Source organism: Dufourea novaeangliae, unplaced genomic scaffold (assembly GCF_001272555.1).
Source record: "Dufourea novaeangliae isolate 0120121106 unplaced genomic scaffold, ASM127255v1 scaffold13, whole genome shotgun sequence".
Taxonomy (NCBI): Eukaryota; Metazoa; Arthropoda; class Insecta; order Hymenoptera; family Halictidae; genus Dufourea; species Dufourea novaeangliae.
In genome coordinates, this window is record NW_015373884.1 from 510,739 (window position 1) to 531,211 (window position 20,473).

The window sequence follows — 20,473 nt, forward strand, 5'->3', positions numbered from 1 at the left end:
ATAAAACTACATATTTTTATTATTTCCACGTTATTAAACAATTCTAATCTATTCAATGACACATTTCAAAGTTCTGTTTGAATAATAATTTCTCGGTCAACTGTATAAATATTGCTGGAAAATTGTCAAGTTCGGTTGGTAACTTCGGTTTAATCCGCGAGACAAGAAACAATGAAATTACGAGAAATTATGATATTCAAACAAGAAGTATCAAATATGTCGTTGAATTCGTCTGGAAATGCTCAATAACATGGTAATAATAAAAATATGTAGTATTTTCTAAAATACTTACATTGTTATTTTAATCTCTGCGAATAACAGTTAAAACAAGTTCAAATATTCTACTAAATGTGCTCCATAAATACAAATAATTTTTACATGAAACATTTTTTTGGCATATTCAATAATTAGAGAAATAATAGCGTGTATAGGTACACTTAAACCGGATATACTTTATTTGTGCAGATGATAGTTTCGTTATTGTTTCACAGCTATTCAGTCAAAACAACTAATACAAGATTAGCAGCACCAGACGGTTTTATAGTTTTGAAACGCAGTGCACTTATGCACGAAATACTCCATATATTAGGTAGAATTATGTGAATACACCTATGCAATAATTATAGGTTACAGTTAGGTGTAAACACTGCATTAACGTTTGCATCTCATATCTTTTAGTCATATAGTATAATTTACTGGTAGCGTCCTTACTACTTGTATCTGTGCGTAATGAATAGACTGCAAATGTTTATGCAAGTATACATGACTACGGATTTACTTGCAGAAACTGGAATGAAATATAAATGTGTTTGTTGTATTAAGGGGCCTATAAAATTCCAAATCAAGTGGAAATGTGATTAAACTTACTAAATTTCTTACTATATCACATACATACTGAGTTTTGAATAATCCTTATGCCATAGACGCATAAATCCGCTGTCAAAGAATGAAGACATTGTATAAGCTGCAGCACCAACACTATAAAATTAATTTTACTTTTTATTGATTAATTAATTTTAATTAAGAATTACGATTCAATATTTACCAGAAAAGAGATTCAGTAGATATATTTCTCATTAAATACCATTGAAAGTATAAAACAAATATGAAGTAATGTTTCTGAGTTTTTCTTAGTAGACATTCAATAAGGTTAATCCAACGATTAAAAATGTTAATCCATTGTTTCACATATAAATTAATGTTAATTCTACTATATCATTGTACTACCCGCACGTGAAACTTTCTCTTCGGTTTAAATCTGTTGTGATTGCATGATTAATACATGTGCATGTATATTTCACTTATAATAATGCAAGACATTTATCAGACATACATTGCAATCTACTGAACACAACCATAGAAGTTTCAATATTCTAATCAATATTATTCACTTCTTGTATTTATTGAGCAAACAATTAACAACCAACTCTTCTTATTTGTTACGAGCGAAGGCTAAGTGGCTGCGAAAGTCGAGGAATGGCGAGTTTGGTTTTTGAGTTTGTTATGTGGACGAACCTGTGCCTATTTCATTTCAGGGAGCCACTAGGATTGGTTGTCGTGGACGAACCCGTGCCTATTTCATCACAGGCAGCTACTAGGAGGTTGATAGTCGTGGACGAACCCGTGCCTATTTTATCTCATGGAGCCACTAGGATAGGTTGTCGTGGACGAACCTGAGCCTATTTCATCTCAGGGAGTCCCTACGATGGTTTAGACGTCGTGGACGAACCTGTACCTATTTCATCACAGGGAGCCACTAAGAGGTTGATAGTAGTGGACGAACCCGTGCCGATTTCATCACAGGGAGCCACTAAGAGGTTGATAGTAGTGGACGAACCCGTGCCTATTTCATCTCAGGGAGCCACTGGGATTGTTAGTATGGGCTTGGTAACTTTAAGAATTCGGTACACTTCGAGCGGTTAAAGTGTGCCTTTGTGGGTTCGCTTCTAGCCGGGAATTTAGATATTATGCTAGAGCTGAAATGAACATCACTGAAGTATAAATATATAAATATAAAGTATATTGAAGTAAGGAATGGTTTTACAAATGTTAATGTAAGTAGTAGTCGCGGAGACTAATTCCAGCGTTCTCGGTTTTCGCGCACTGAGAAATGCGGGGGCCTGTTGTACAGAGTATAGCTTACTTTTTAAAAATGTTTGAAAGAGACTTTAATACCCGATCTCACTAACTAGACTTCTGGTATGAGTATGACCCGCTGATACGCTGTACGCGTCCCTTTTTATACCCCGGAATTCAAGTCTAAAAGTAATTGGGGATACGCCTGTTCTTCAACAGAAACAGTTTAACGCCATAACACCCTGTGGGTAACTACGTACTATGGCCGGATGCATTCCAACTCCCGATAGGGTTAAGAGGTCACGAGAGTGTCTTCGTACGTAACGTATTACTTTTACGATGAAACTTTTAAAGCAACATTCGAGCCTTCGAAACACACGTCCCATGTCAAATTATACATTTAACACGTTGCCTGGCATGGATGTGATTGATGAGCGACGATCAATTTGTCAGTGGCCCTATGGAGGTTGTGGATGACTAGATACGTAAGAACTAATTGAAACAACTTACGTCAAACACGTCAATAAATATACTGTTGCGTGGACGCGGCATAATCTCAATAATAAGAAAGCATGATTTATACAATGTATAATTATTTATTCTAGAAGAGGAGCCCTTATCTTTGACACGTGATTCTCTTTCAAAGGTCGTATTGCGACTCTACATTGCCTATGTTGGGCGTCGTTACCCGAACAACGCTGCCATTCCGAAGCTACTCGCTTTGACAATACACAATACATGCTACATATCGGGTAACACGTAACAATACAATATTTTAACGTTACATACTTCACGTAGCGAATAGTTTGTTTTAGTCAATGAGCTAAATAAACGAATGAACTTCGTGTGATAAATTTGTATGTATTAATCCCTTAAGTGGAGAGAGCTTATACTTTCGTATAGAATTTGACGTCACAAAACACTGTTTTCGTTTTTAATTAAGTTTAAAAATTGGAATTTTGCCCAGTTTTTCAAGTCAAATACTCCACAGTGTGGTGTGCGAATGTGTTCTTTCTCCGCTTAAGGGGATAATTAGTAATCTAATTAATAAAAGTAATTATTAATCTAATAATGGATCGGAGTCAAATATTAACCGTTAGTATTTTCATCTCAAAACTTGAGAACGGTTTGTTACGAAATCCTATCTAGACCAGTTACTGCGAGTAAAACAATCAGTCTGTACCCTGACAAAGTTTAACATAAAGATCATCAGAATTTTCAAATGATATCATAATCTCCGAAATTATAATTAACAAAAAATTAAATATAGAGACTTTCACTGACACGAAATTTGATATTTTTTTTTATACTAACAAGGGAACATACCGAATTGACAATCGCCGATTTTGATGCAACCATGTGAGATTATAGTTCTTCTAAAAATATTTGACACGTATTTTTTTAGCTGCTCTTATCCACGTTTACGGGGTAAACACAACCCTCAAAGTTAGGGGTGTAAACTGTATTCTGTCGAATATCTCGGAAACTATTAGAGATATAAAAACGGTATAAATTGCAATATTGTGTTTTTTTTTATAAAGAATCCGGCTATATAATTGGATTCCAGAATAATCCATTTGTTTAAACAAGGGAACATTTAGAAAACAGCATTTTTTGTTATTTTTCTGGACAAATGTTAATCGATTTTCTGATACACTTGTATGTGAAAACTATATACCCAAATGTAAAATACAGATAAATTGGAATTTTGATTATTGCATTATCAAAAAAGTTATTGTATTTGAAATTTTCTCACATTTTGTATGAGATGTAGTACTTGAATGCGTACAATCAAATAGATGGTTTACGATTTTTATGTATTTATATTACGATATGGTTTGCTGGTTGATCCTCAAATGGTTAAAATTGAGGTTCCAGGTGGAAGAGTTATAGCTACTTCAAAGATATAGCGTTAGCCATAAACGTGGCCGACTCTTAAACCATTTATAGTACTCGAACATCGGGAGCCCATTGAATCCCACTGCACTCAGGGTCGTACGCCTCTTTCAGCTATGGGGTTCCAAGAAATAAACCGGAAAAGACTGGAATATTTGAAAGAAATTTATGTTTTCGTAAGCTTTCATCAAGAATAAAAGGAGGACCACAGGTATTTTAAATCTGAAATTAGTACGTTATAAGAACTTGTTTAATTACATTAAAACGGAAAAACCGATCCCAAATTGACGTCGCACGCCCCTGAACGATGGTCCAGCAGAGTTTTTACAATTCAATGGTATCGAGTGATAGGATTAGGCTACCGAAACACATAAACTTTAGGGTCGGTCTGATTTATGGCTAACGCTATATGTATCTTTGAAGCAGCTATACCTGCACCGCGCACTGACATAAGTCGGTGTAAGAGGTACATATGTATGTGGGTAAGGCGTAACGAACACGCGAAAATCGACCAATTCACGATTGTAAAGCCTTTATTAAATAGACCGTTGAAGGAGAATTGCTTTAAATATTTTAATTTTGCATATCGAAAATAAAATTTTAGATATAACTGAAAATGAATAATTATATAATATATTATATTATATTATTATAAAGGCTTTACAATCGTGAATTGGTCGACTTTCGCTTGTTCGTTACGCCTTACCCACATACATATGTACCTTTTACACCGACTTACGACAGTGCGCGCGCGGTGCAGATAACTGTAACACCTAGAGCCTCAATTTTAACCATTTGAGGATCAACCAGCAATGCATATCGTAATGTAAATACATCAAAATCGTAAAAGTGTACCATCTATTTGATTGTACGCATTCAAGTACTACATCTCATACAAAATGTGAGAAAATTTCAAATACAATAACTTTTTTAATAATGCAAAAATCAAAATTCCAATTTATCCGTATTTTACATTTGGGTATATAGTTTTCACATACAAATTGTACTAGAAAATCGATTAACATTTGTCCAGAAAAATAACAAAAAATGCTGTTTTCTAAATGTATTGTTTAAACAAATGGATTATTCTAGAATCCAATTATATAGTCGGATTCTTTATAAAAAAACACACAATACTGCAATTTATACTATTTTATATTCGACAGAATAAACTTCACACCGCTAACTTTGAGGGTTGTTTTCACCCCGTTAACGTGGATAAGAGCAGCTAAAAAAAATACGTTTCAAATATTTTTATGAGAACTATAATCTCACACAGTTGCATCAAAATCGGTGATTGTCAATTCGGTATGTTCCTTTTAGAGATTAAAATGTATGCATACCTAAGCTTCTCAGAAGACAGAAAAAACCAACTCCATTAACCCTTTAACGCCGGGACTCTTAAATTGTTATTTCGAAATTAGGAATTGATATATATGTTGTATCTTATTATTTTAAAGCTGAAAATACCGAAATTAAACAGACCTGTTTTTTTTTTAATTTTTTTCTTTTGTAATATATTTTCGGAGGAGGTATTGGAATTTCTAAACTGAAAACGCGGAGATTAACTTCATATCAGTGAAACTACGAATCCTTGCTGACAAAAATTAGATATTAACCAACGAAGGAATTAAACGCACTTTTAAAATGAATGTTACGCCGATGCAACACTGGACGTTAAAGGGTCAAATAAAATATTAGAAAGTATAAAAACAGGAATAGATATTAATTATTAGTGAATTATTCAAGAAGAAGCTTTCGCGTTACGAACTTCAAAATACACGCGAATCTATCAAAAGAATTAAAGTGGAGAAATATATTAAAAACTCAGTTAATTAAATTTGCTTCTGAAAAGTTCGTGTCATGAGTCATAATCGAGTACGTTATCTTCATGATATAAAATTCACAATTCGTAGCTGTATCCTTTTAGATGTGAATCAGAGTACCAAATCACGATTAACTGAATCGAAACCGTGGAATAAGCTTTTATAGGGAAGGAGGAGCCGTGGGCGATCAGTGAAACGCGTCAAGTGTGGAAGGACAGCACGATGAGAAGTATACATCATTTGTCGACACTTTGTATCTGGGCTACGAGAGTTACTCGCCGGGACATGTGACTGAATATCGTGACATGGTTCGCGATCCATGCGACGGCCGCGAGCACCGGATGGAACCGACCGGAACAATTTTAATGAAGATGATTTTCGTCGCCAGGAAGCCCCATCAACAGTTGAAAAGTCAATCTCTGAACAGTTTTATTTACACTTCGTCCTCGTTTCTGCATTACATCAACGCGCCGTTAGCCGTTAGTAGGATAAGCGTACCTAATATCGTTTACCCAAATTTGAATCGTTCTCATTTCGAGAGTGATTGATATTTTTCTGTCTAAATTAATCTTGGATAAAAAAGAAATTGTTTGTATTTAATGTACGGCAAGTTAGAACTGGTTGAAATCTGAAGATTTTCAATCGCGATTGGGAAAAAGAAGAGATAGGCAAATGTTTGGATCTGGAGAATGTGCATACAATATTGTCTACCTGAATAATATTGATTAATTCATGCATCCACGAGCTTTTAAAGTTATATTTATATGTGTGTCTTCTATTTCTGATTATACGAATGCCTTGGAGACTTTTTACCAACCTTTTTTTTTAACACTAGAACTAGCAAACCTGTCAAAATGACAGATTGCACGTTTCTTATTTTACAATTATTGAAGTTATAATAACGCTTTTTGTGGATTTTATTGTTGACTTCTGATTTAGTATACATTTTATATGGAACTGTATCACGCTAGATTGTATTATTTATTACGTATATTAATAAATTTTACATGTTAATTTAGTATACATTCACTGCTGGTAGGTCTAGTATTAATGGGATTATGTTCAAAAAGTTTCTTTATTATATAAATAGAGAAACACAATGTAAAAATATCTATATTATTACATATTATTTTTTGAGATACGATCAGCTATAGAAATCTTATGAATACTAACGAAAAACTATCCAGGTGTAGAGTAAGCAACACTTAATATCGCCTATTCAAATTCAAACTATTCTCAATTGAACACTAGTTGATGTATCATACACGGCAAGTTCAAAGTGGTGAAAATCTAAAGATTTCTATTCGTGATTAGAAAAAAGACAAGACAAGCAAAAATCCGGATCTTGAAAAAAGTGTATATATATATACGGTAAAAATTATGAACACACATACAAATGTGACTTTACAAGCGTACAGAATACACGAATTAATCAATATTTTTCAGGTAGGCAATATTACATTTTACAATATGCATTTTTTTCAAGATCCGGATTTTTGCTTGTCTTGTCTTTTTTTATATATACTATATACATATACAACAGAAATTTTGTTAGACCAGGAAATGGGAGACTCGTAAGGTGATTTGAAACATGTTTTTTCTTAGCAAAAATTTTATCCAAGGCTTTGTTAACAAGATATTAACAAAAACCCCGATCAATCAGAGCGCGAGTCTGTCGACCGAGTTCCCGCGGTGACGTTGGCTACCAATCGCAGCGCGAGGTATATAATTATATAAAGTTACAGTGTACAATAATAGGGTAACTGCATCCAATATTGCTTATCACGTAATATCGCCAATCGTAATAGCTCGTGAAGAAAGTGCTAAAGTCCGTTAGTAATGAAGTAAACTAGTGGCCAAGCATGTGCAGGAAGTAATACTATGGGTAATATGAGAAACGTGTATGAAATGAGAAGTATTTCAATGATCTTTGATAGTGTCAAATTTATTGAACCGTGACCATTTTACATCACATTCGGAGAAGGCAAGCTTAAAAATACTATGAAAGCATGAATGTTTAATGGGAGTGTTTAATTCATGACACGCTTCGGTAATTTAATCGGTTTCAGTATTTTTCCGAACGGAAACAGTTCTTTTTGTGTCTTAGCTAGCGTACACCCAAAACCACCTACCCTTCAATGTAGTATTTGCTACTTGCTACTGATGGGGACACGAAATCTGGAAATCTAGAGGGCTGAGTTTTGTACACTGAGCACGTAAATGTGATCGTCCCAAAAAATAATAAAGTTTGTAAAGGAGAAGGTAAGTAAAGGAGATGTTCATGACATGTTAGAATGTTCGGTAAATATTTACAATAAGAGACCCACCTCCGATTTCGATGACTTTTTTAATGTATTGTCAAGATCATCATTTAGATTACCAATTGAGAAAATATTGAAAAATTATCGAAATCGGAGGAGACTACCTTATTGTAAATATTTACCATATGTTCTTGTGAATCATTTGTATGTCGTGTAACGTGGACAAAAATACAAAAACAGTATTTCTCGTGTAATTGTAAAATAATTGGGAATAAAAGGGTTAAAAAGAGATGAGATATATCCGTCGTATGTATTGCGTAGGGGGTGCGGAATATCCCATGGTTCACGGGCGGGTTCAAAGAAGAAACTTTTCTTCCGTTCGGTTACGCCAATTCCACGTAATAATAGTGAAATATTGAATCCGAGCGTAAACTGCAATTTAATCGACCCTCCTCACGAATGTCTGGAGGACACAAGGGAATCCGCGAGCCGTGTCTGGTCCACCGAGTATGTACACACATAGGTACACGAGAAAATTCTCGACGAAGAAGGGAAATTCCGTGGCGGATCCCGCGAGGGTTTTACGAGCGAACGCGTATCCTCGATCCATGGCTCCGTCCCGAGTTGCACGGATCAACGATAGTGATTGCCGATTACGTTAACCAAACACCGTGGTACACGCCCCTGCAATTTGCCCGGGGATCATCTTCCCCTAATCGCTGCGCTAATAACAGGATTACGGGGGCCTGGCCGCGGAATCGTATACTTATCCCTAATTCGCTGTATTCGATCGTTATTAATATATATAATACAATTGAGAACGTATTCGGTCGCGATAAGATTGCTACACGCACGGACCGGGCACGTGCGAAAGCATCGCAACCAGAGGGGGATTTTTTAACTTTATGTGAATTTCTGATGCCCGATCCGCGGCCATTCTCTTGTAATTTAGGAATCAATAAAATGAGCGAGAAATACACTTCTTCGAGGCGACAGATTAATTGATTTTTTAATAGTTTACTGGTGTAGTTTTGTTTGTATTTTCACTTGTGTGTTTAAGGGCGTATTCTCAATTGAAGGAGTCAGAAAAATAGATTTTTTTTATTGTACTTTCTTGAAGTGTAACATTTCGAAACTACGGGGTGAGTCAATAAGAACTACTATTTAAAATAACTCGTTACATATTGATTATGTCAGAAAACGTTTTAATGAATTCTGTAGTATTTTAATACTAAAACTACCAAACCCGTCAAAATGATGGATTGCAAATTACTTATTTGAGCATTACTGAAGCTACAACTGTGCTTTTAGCGGAATCTATGTTCACTTTTAATTTCCTTTGAATTTTATATTACACTATAGTATGCTGGATTCTATTATACATATATTATATCATATGTATATTACGATATTGTACAATTTAATTTAGTGCACATTCGAGACTGGTAGTTCTAGTGTTAAGGGACGCATCGGATGGATACAATTTTATTTTTTTGTATTTTATTTTTTTTTAGATATCGAGGTAATATTCCATTTTTTCAAGGTCAATGCATCTTTTTTTGGAATACCACATTTTTGTCAATGGAAGGACGAACTCAGCGACCTATAGCATGATGGTTTTAAAACAAAGGATGCAATGACCTTGGAAAAACTCAAGGACACCTTGATGTCTCGAAAAAATAAAACATAAAAATCGAATCAAACTAAAATATAAAATATCAAATGTACGTATTGGCAGTATTTACATATTCATTAACCCTCATCCGTCCCTTATTTTCCCAACTTAATTTGTCTCTCGGTGTTAAATTGACAGAACGGTAAAATAATTACTATAACGAAGAGATAAATAGTTAAATTTGCAAATTTACCTAGACATACAGAATAACATCATTTCTTACGAGAAAAATATGTCATATTGATTGGCACAACAGACGGATAAAGGTTAAATTTTGAAGAACGGTATACTACCTAGGATAAACCAGCCAGTAATTACCTGCACATCAGCGAATGACCATAAGGCAAGAAAAGTAAATTATAAATTTAAAAATTATTTAATGTTTATAAATGAAGTGTAGTTGCACTTTTAATATCCCATATTTTTAGTTTAGCGTATCAAGCAAATATTAGTAAGTACAATTCTTATAAACAATATTACAATAATATGGCGGTCTTTTACTGGACCCTTAAACATGTTTTGCACTTCATAAATAATTTTTTTTAAAACACGATAAGAATAAGTAATTATTTTTACAAAAATTTTAAGAACAATAAATATAATTGCAATTTCAACAGCTGTTTTGTTGTTATATAATAAATACATTATTAATCTCAAAATGTTTTAAAAGATGATCCTTTACAGGCAAATGTATTTCAACATTCTGATAAAGTAGTTTCATTCATCGAATTTACGAGATATCGTTGAGAAGTGTGTTAATACTCACGTGTAGTGGGGATAAGAGGAGCCAGCCTGTTCAATGTGCGTAGCCGTTGACAAGCCTTGCACGATGGCGGCGGAGGGATCCCTAGCTGGCGATGAATTTTGGGCTGACGGTACAGCGTGATGGTAGCGCTGGCACATTTCGGCCAAGTTCCACCCATGGGCATCCATATATTAACACTGCTGCTTCGCTATTCTTTGGCGTACCATCCATTTCACACGCGTTGTGACACTCCCTCTTCTTGGTCCCTTCTTTCGTACCTGCTTTTTCGTTTGCTTTTTTTTTTTACTTTTCTTTTTACAATCTCACTTCCCCGTGCGCTCGATCACCGGCAGGTCGAAACGGAAACCGCAATAACGATAGACACTCGCGCAACTATTGTCCGTTCGTCGACTCGAAAAACTCGAAACATCGCACTTGAACTCTGTAAATCATTACCGAGTGGTCTTCTCTCGTTAAAACATCTTTGGGACCGTGGAAGACTGGAACAAAAACGAAACACGCTATGAACAGATATATACAGCTAAGGGTATATCGCTGCTGGGCATTGCTAATGGCACAACTAAGAAAATATAAATTTTAAAGGAGACTTTTTAAAATTTACAATTGCATACTTAAGGTCAGGTTGATGGCGACGCAACTGCCCTCTGGCGCAAAATTGATGGAATTGTAAATTATGCCGTTCTATATGATAAAAATAGAAACATAATGTAGACCTTGTATTCGATAAACACAAATTTGAATTTTTTTTTTTGGTTGTGTCACTATAATGCTGGGCAGCGTTATGAAATGCATCGCGAATTACCCATGCACCAGTTCTTACGAGGGTCGTTGAATAAGTAAAGAGACGAAAGCTTTAATTGGAATAATATCTAAATACGAGGTATGATACATTCAGAATCGTAAATTATACCATAACTGTAGAGACTTTCCTAGTGTCATGAAAAAGTTAGAAATACGTGCTAACCAGTGTCTTAAATCGAAACAAAAAAACTTCTTTCAGATAAAAGCCCACAGAAATATAAATGGCCACCATTTTCTTCTGCCGACAGTGGTTTCCATGTGCGCCTAGCGCTTCCGTTACGCTGAGCGGCAGGTAAGGCGACCGCCGTCATTGAGTACCGCTGTCGCCGCCGCGTGTTTTGCTGAACTATTTCGCTTTCCTATTTAAACCAACGCATATTTTGACACTTTCCCGAGCTGAAAGGTCTGCTCTATCGCATCCTATGGTTAAATTTTCTCCTAGACCTTTAGTTTTTGAAATAAATTAAAGAATATCAGCAAAAAGTGGTGCATTTTCGGTGTGCTTTTCACTTTGAACATTATTTAAACATATTTAGATGTCTATAATCTAATAACAATTTATATCATTTTGTTCGCAAGAATCCAAAGAATAAACTCGTGTAAAAAGAAACTGAATAACCATTACTGTAAAAACAGCACACAGCTCCAAAGTTGAAAATTTGCAATTTTTTTCAAATTTGATTTGTTCAAAAAACGGGACCTACTGGAAAGAAACGGTTTGCAGATTCGTGTTTACCTTTGCAGAATTGACAATTGCAAAAACGAAAAAAGTTAAAATTTGTTGAATAGTGTTATTTGCCCTTCGAAACCATTCAACTTTTATTTAAAACATTTTTTGGTATCATGAACGGTTTCGAAATTATTCATGGGGATCGATTTAAATGCCTCACCCTGTATATGTGTATGTATTAGTTTCAAAGTTTCCGGACAGCGTGAACATTTGCATTCGATTCTAAATAATACGACCGAGATTGTGTTAACCTAAACGTACAACTTAATCACAAGTACTCTTGTAACGTGAAAACTGTAATAATTCTATTCTTCATAAATCACGGATAACAATGCTGATACTGCTGACCGCAGACAGCCGCATGACTTTATTCTATCACTCGTTCTCATCGCCTATTTTTCTTGTCCGTCGATTCCAGCGTGAACCTAGACCACGCTAAACGTGTAGGGTCACGTGTTACACAAAATAAAGATAGATATACTACCGACTATAACTCGTCGCAAGACCTTCGAATCAATAGAATCAAACGATTATCTGTCTATGCTTGCATATATTCAAATAAAGTTCATTTTTGTTTTTTAACATGAAACATAAATGAGCATAGAAATTCGTCCTAAAATATGTACTAGTAGGTTAGTAAAGCTATTGATTATACTTAGTTCATCTATATAAAAACACTCGATTCAACAGTTAGGTTAAGTAGACTAAGTAATCTAACTGGTATAATACTTAATATAACAATGGTCGCTAATGGCTTGTAATACAATTTATTACAGAAAAATTATTGTCATATTATGTACTTTTCACTTATTCTGAATTATGCCTAGATGGGCATTTATGATCAAAACGCCGTTTCACCCAGTTACCACGTTAAATAACTAGTTCAATTTTCAGTGATTTCAGTGAGATGATCTTGTCAGAGATTCGTTCAATGTTCGTCGTCTGGTCTAAACTACGAGCATTCACGGGGTACCTACACCTACTGATTGTTGGGCGAAATGTAATCTAATTACAAAATCTAAATTGCAATTACAATTACATTGTAATTTTACAATTACACTGTATTTTTTATTGTAAATTTAGTATAGGTAATTACAATGTAATTGTAATCGTCTTGCAATTACAATGCAAATACATTCTAATTGTGATTTGGATTTTTTATTAGATTACATTTTGCCCAAGTCTGGTACCTACACCTGCTGGTTGTAAGTATCGAATACCAGAAGAACACACGTGAATGAATGAAAAGTTTCTCGGTAATAATAAAATAGTGAAAGACGAAAGTAATAGCATTTTGTGCCAACAGCGATTGCATTCTTCATTGGGGCAACATACACCCAGATGGGTAAAAAAACCCAATTTTGCCAAAATATTTAAATTCAATGGTATTACCTGTAAACTACATTCCCTGAAAATCTTATGCAAAAGTTACCTAGCAATAGACACCTAATCGAACGGTCCCTTGCGCGCAGGTAAAACCTTAAAAGTGTTTTTCTCAAATTGATGTTTTTAAAAACGGAAACCATTATACCTCAAACACTAAGTGACTGATTTATGTGAAATTGAGCGCAGGGATTCTTGATATAATTATTTAGGTTTTGTCGTAGAATTTTGTTTAAACATCCTAGTTTTTTTTTATAGATGTAAGGAGTATACATTTCCAGTCATAAAGTCGTCTTCTATGTTTAAATGTCCGCCATTTTGCGAAAAATTGAGAAACCGAAAATCGACTACTACAGGTAATAGTTTTTTTTTTGCCTATGTTAAGAATAATTTTTCCATTTGTGTTTCTGATAAGAGATGATAATCTCTACTGGTGTTTTTTTTTAAATCGTCGTATGGAAACAGCTACCATGCCATTTCTTCTTCGAATCTTTTAATGGAAATTTGACGTTTTATAGACAAAAGTATGCCTTTTCCAATGTACCTAACATCTTTCCTAATAAAAGAATTTTCACCGAAAAGCAATTCTTGAAATCCATATTACGTTTTTCCCCACACAGATGTAAGTAGATAATCCCCTCAATCAGGTCTGCCCAAACATTCGCCCGCGGAACCCCATAAACCAGGCCTGACCAAAAATTCGCATGTGGGTGTATATAAACAATAACACCAGCCCCCACCACTCGCTTGTGTTGTGTTGCCATTCTCGGGCAAAAGGTGCGCGCGCATGGTGTGACTGCCCCACTTCCAGCACATAGTCACTATGTCAACGTGTGTTGCCATGATCCGATGACTAGGGAGTTTGGGAGAGCCGAAAGTGGGGTCAGTATGCGCGCGCATCTTCTACCCAAGGATGACAACACAACACAAGCCAGGCCTGACATAAACATTAACACCAGCCCCCACCACTCGCTTGTGTTGTGTTGTCATCATCGGGCAGGAGGTGCGCGCGCATGCTGACTGTTCCCATTTTCGGCACTCCCAAAGTCCGTACTCATCGGATCTTGGCAACACACGTTGACATAATGACTATATGTTGGAAGTGCGGCAGTCACAGCATGCGCGCGCACCTTCTGCCCGAGAATGGCAACACAATACAAGCGAGTGGTGGGGGCTGGTGTTATTGTTTATGTAGCCCCACGGGTGAATGTTTGGCCAGACCTGCCTTAAATAATACTCCAAATAATTACAGTTCGAAAGGAAAGTTAATGAAAGCGTCCAGTTAATTTCCACGACGATCAGCTGATAATATAATTCGCCCAATAGAAGGGATGAAAAATGCGATACCAAATAATCATCTAGTAGGTATCTCAGTTCGATCGATCAACTTCCATTCGAGAATCATCGATCGAGCGTTAATCACTACTATCCGGTAATTCGACGAAATGGCCCATAATTGCTATTGATACGCCGATGTTCATCGAATTGCACCTCAGTTCGATATAGAAAAGGTACAAGACCAGATCTCAAAAAATCTATTTAATTTCACCTCGGCGGTAATTAGCGTCTCTTGCGATTCAATCTTAATCCTTGTATATACCATTCGGAGGGACCCAAGTTCCTGTGCTTATGAAATCGACCGTTACTCTATCCATCTTTATCGTTCTGATTAAGTGATTTTTCCCCCCTCCTCCCATATATCCTGGTCTTTTAATCGGACCAAAACGACCGACAAGATCACCGTCTGCGAAATACGCGTTTTCGATATCCGTTAATTATGTATTTCCTTATTGTCTCGGCTGACAAACGATCCAATTAACGCTAAATAGGCCTCCAATAATTTCGGCCTTTAAGTGGCACGTTACAATCGGCCCCCTCCCTCTCTACCACCTTTTAAACTTATAATTTCCTATGGGAATTAATCGTCGACTACTGGGTTGGGCTGGGCGAACGCAGTTTTCCTCGTTGCTCACCCGGGGATCGGGTGTTAATCACGCCGGGTGACCACGATATATATCTTGAACCAGCCGATCAGACGATAAATTACGAACGAGTTATGTATCTGAATCGAGTGGACAGTAAAACGCCTGGGTTTCTCTTTCTTTGAGGATGCAATTAACTGGACGGGAGAGTTGCATATACGTTTTAGCACCTAAAACTATGAAACCAGATACCATACGCCACGGTACTCGATTACAAACGAGAACCTTCCCCCCCGCGCGAGGATCCTTGACACGTTGCGAACCGTATATAAACCGTACGATGAACTACGTTCCGTCCGTTTCATCCGGTAACGCCCGCTACAAAGAGCTTTATCGCCGGATAAGTCAACGACACGCGCGAATATAGTTCAGGATTTTTGTCATTTAGTCCATTAAGGCTGGTATGCGTTTATGGAGTGCGTAACGGGTTACGTAACTGGATTTGTTGGATTTTTAAAGAGGGTTGGTCTTGGTCTTGCTCTTACAGTGACTATCCAGGACCTATGGCAGTGGACAAATGATTTTTGGACAAAGACATTTTGCTGTATTATTTGAATTCGAGATACCATTGATGTTAGGAGGGCATGGGTAACAGTGGATCACTTTTCTTTTTAATAATGAAACTCTGAATAGATTATCTTTTGTGACCACGTTTCGAATTGAATTTAAAAAAGAATACCTAAGATATAATGTTGAAACTGGATTTTAAAAACTTTATATTTGAAAGCAAGTCAGGAGATTTAAACTATATATATGTATATCAATTTTGTATCAGGAGGATAATGTGGTTCAAGTAGGAAAAGAACATGAGGTTTCCTAACCTATATAAATATACTAATTTATTTAAACAAACAAACACTCTTGTTAAACTTACTGAACTAGAAACGAACAAAAAAACTTTTCGAGTATATTATATAATAAATTTAAGCTTCCGAATGACTATCTTATGAGACCGTTTCATTTCTTTATTTTATTATACGTTTTGGTGAGCACACCTACCCACCTTCGCAATCGTCGCAAGAAGAAGGAAGGAAGCGCGGCGACCGCAGCGCACCTTCCAGGACACATAGACTATAGAGCCGACCAGAATTACCAAGACTTAAGATATAATTTTAACACATAAAATATATTGTTAAATATACCCATACAAGCAACAGATTTTTACTCTAACTAATTCTGAACTATTTTTTTGTGCCACATGCTGGGGTTACAGTGGATCACGGCTTAGATCAACATAGGTTACAGTGAATCATAAGTTTTTGTGACAGAATAAAATACTTTTAGCATATTTAAATGATTTATTGTAAGATATGAAGTCTTATGAGTTGCAATTACAAGTCTCTTTAGTCTTAGAAAGCTATTATAGTTATCTGTATGTATTAATCTGTCTTCTTAATATGTCTAATAAACTATCTTAAATTTCTTTATAATCAAAAATCCAAATCACAGTCCGTAGTCTTAGCTAACAACAAGTAAAGACATAATAAGTACGTAAACTGAGAAGTAGACAACTAAACTTAACACTGTTACCCCATAAGACAGATTGCAAGAAAAATTAACAAAAAAAATACAAAAATGTAACGAAAATGTCTATTTCCGGAAATTTATCAAACGTTCTATTGAATACACAAAATCTATTGAATACAGAGAAAGAAAATAAAAACAAATAAATTAGTAAGCCATCTCAGTAACAAACACTCACGAAAAATATATCAAAACAAAAACGTCGTAATTACATTTCGTGAAATGACCGCAGCACGTGGTCCTGACGCAAGAACTTGGCGGATACTGGCGGAGGGAAAGGAATTCTCTAAATCATGCGTTCGAACCCCATAAGAATGTGTGTGTGCGACTAATAATACTAAGAGAGTTACTAGGTTTGATTCACTTTGTAACGTGATCCATTGTTACCTATGTTCCCTTAGATTAAGAGGGCAATACCCAGTAACAGCACCAAAAGTGCAGGTATCTTTGAAATTTTTTCCGAAGAAACTATAAAATGGGTTTCTTCGAAACTCAGAATATTTTACTTAACATTTTAACAAAAAGAAAAAGTTTTTTTTTATTGATATGAGGCGGATATATGGATACCTATAGTTTTTAACAGATCATTAAACCACGCAAAGAATACACCATTTTTGTCTGAAACGTTTTTTTATTTTAACAAAAAAAATTTTCTATCCATTTAAAAAAAACGAAGTTGACCTTCCAATGACCTTCAAAACGTTTACTAGATTAAAAATAAGTAATGTCAACAATTTCACCACATCTTTGTCGTAACTTTTGTCAAGCCCGTACTTCTTAAAAACAGGAGAACAGATAATTTTTATGCAAGATCATTTTTAATATCACCGAATCTGGAGAAGCAGTGTTTCCTCCATATGGGTATACTTGGAAGCTCAGGAGAAGCTCTCCAAACAAATTCGTTTCGTGACAAAGAAAACGAACGGGACATACGAGATCAAGTGAGATAGAGCGATAACAGAGTAATCACGTGGTAATGATGTAATAATCACGTAGCGTCTTGCAAACTTTCGCCTCGTACCATCGTCGAATGATACAATATAATATTCTCATGAAATTTGTTTTTCAGTTTACCATTTACGCTTCCAAATGAAACATCTGAATAGTTTTGTCCAGCTAAATACACATATATAAGATTTATTTTATATTTTGTAATCTGTAAGTATTTTTAAGTAGATTTTTTTTATTAATATTTTACAATATTACCTTAAGGGAGGAAACTCCATGGGCCGTGAGCTGTGTCAGTGCGCTTACACAAACAACGGGAACCGTGTATGTATACGCGATGCACGAGAGAGACATTCGATTTCGTAGAATCCAACTTCTGCCTCGATAATTGCAAAAATGAAGTTTTCGCGGGTATAGTACTCACGAGTAGACTTCACTACAGGGTGGTCTGGTCCTTAGAAACACCAATAAACACGATACGTTGAAAGAAATAGAATTTTAGAAAGTGTGTGACTGTGACTGCGACTGTGAAGAGGCGCCGATGAGGCACACAAGATGGCCGCTCAAGTCACATTTTATCAAATATCACGCGATTTACTTGTTTTTTCGTCACAAGCTGACCAGACCACCCTGTACACCAGTGTCACACTATCGTAGAACTGCGATTTTTGTTAATTTCTCACTTGTAGAAGGCGTAAGTTGGATTCTACGATTTGATGCGTCCAGACTCAGGAATATACAGTGGTATAGTTCAACGATTCTCCGCTATGGGCGCTTATGGTATTTGTCAGTCACCTTGGCCATGTTACCACCCAGCACCGATAAAACAGTATCGATTGTTTTGTTACGCTCTTGCCACATGTTCCCCATTATGTACAATTCTGCCCATCAGGAGAACGATGGAATACCTACAGCTCGTGGCGAGATTTCAACCTTTGCCGAACGTAGGAAAAGAATGGCGCGACCGAAAGAGATTCGAGAATGAAACAATACATACTTACGTATTAATGTGTGCAACGATAAACCTTTTCTATTCGTACTTGCAATGATGCTTATTTTTTTAATCAATGGAATTACATACGAAATACTAGAAATGGTATTCCCGAGAAACAAATTGTAAAAATAACACATATATTCCGGGTATTCTATATACAAGAAGCATGGAATACTATGCAAATCTGCTTGTTTAAAATGATATTTATTTATCTTTTATTGACATAACTGATAAGGGTATTATAGGCGTACACATATATTTTGTAAAAAGGACGCAAAAAGAACATCGAATGAACAAATTTATTCGATGAGAATTTATTCAATGAATAAAGATACTACTTTTTGTATTCGAAGAGCGTTTTGCTATTTAGCTATTTTTTGAGCAAAATAGTTCGGAAGGTCATTAGAAATGAAATGTATATATTGAAAACACGTGAAATGTTATGGGGAACATTGTTAGAAAAATTTAAAAGTGTGTGAAAAACATGCTTCTCGCGCGTGAAAGAAAATATAATGATTTCAGAGAAAAAAGGGTCAAATAAAACATAGATATTTTTAATACCTACAAAATGAGATATAGTACATTAAAATCGCTGTACATGTTCAGTTGCAAAAGAATTAAAACTGTCAAAATAAGATCTTCCTTTAATTGTTTAACCCTTTGCGGACGGGACACTCTGACGTGCGAGTGTCCGCCTGGACGGGAATTATTTCGTGGGAAAGTAGTATACGCATGAAGATTCGTTTGTAACACTTATATATTTTGTACTATAAACAAACGTTTGCTAAATGATTTACAAGATATCAATTAGTGACTTTTTATTGATAATTTCAATTTTTGGTTTTCACTTTTGCTTGGGCTGCTGTCCGCAGACACGCGTCCAGAACGGTAAAAATGCTTGGGCTGCTGTCCGCAGACAACCGTCCGCAAAGGGTTAAACAATTAAAAGAAGATCTTGTTTTGACAGTTTTAATTCTTTTCGTTATTCGAAGTTCGAATAAAACAAAAAAAAGTATATTTATTCGACGAGAATTATCCGACGAATAAAAGATACTTTTTTTATTCGTAGCGTCGAATAAAATTTTCATCTTTATTTGTATCTTTTATCCGAAGGCTTTGAATAAACCTTCAAATAACTTTGGCCAGCTAACTCGAAAAACGCACTGGCGAGCGTCGAGCGTCGAACGTCCAAGGTTAGCGACCGACCATCGGCATTCAATGTAAAGAGACGTAGATGAGATAAGGAATGACGCACGAATGAAAATTTAAACTTTTACAATTTGTAATATATCTAATGAAAATGTCGTGAATGAATTGAAGAGATTCTCCCGATTAAAATGCGTCCAAATTCGAATGTAATTGAACAATTGTTACTCATACGTAATGTTGCGGATAAAAATGATATATTATTGAAAATGCTCCGAATCATGTTGTATTTGGACTCATTTCCACCGGCAGAATCTCCTCAGTTAATTCGTGACACTTTAATGAATGTATACTGAAAACTATAAAACATTAAATTTTCATTCATGCGTTTCATTCCTTATCTGTTTACATTGTATTTCGATCGTCGGTCGCTGGTCTTTCACGTTCAGCCCTCGGCCTCTCGCT

At 35.6% G+C, this 20,473-nt stretch overlaps 1 protein-coding gene across 1 annotated transcript in view; it reads right to left on the reverse strand.

Annotated features, from left to right (window-relative positions):
* Positions 1–20,473, reverse strand: part of LOC107191370 (putative transcription factor SOX-15) — a 177,123-nt gene that overhangs the window by 141,586 nt on the left and 15,064 nt on the right. Inside the window, exon 2 of the mRNA XM_015580434.1 lies at positions 10,501–10,979. Coding sequence (XP_015435920.1) covers positions 10,501–10,667 — 167 coding nt within the window. The 5' untranslated portion in view covers positions 10,668–10,979. The remainder of the gene's footprint in view (positions 1–10,500; positions 10,980–20,473) is intronic.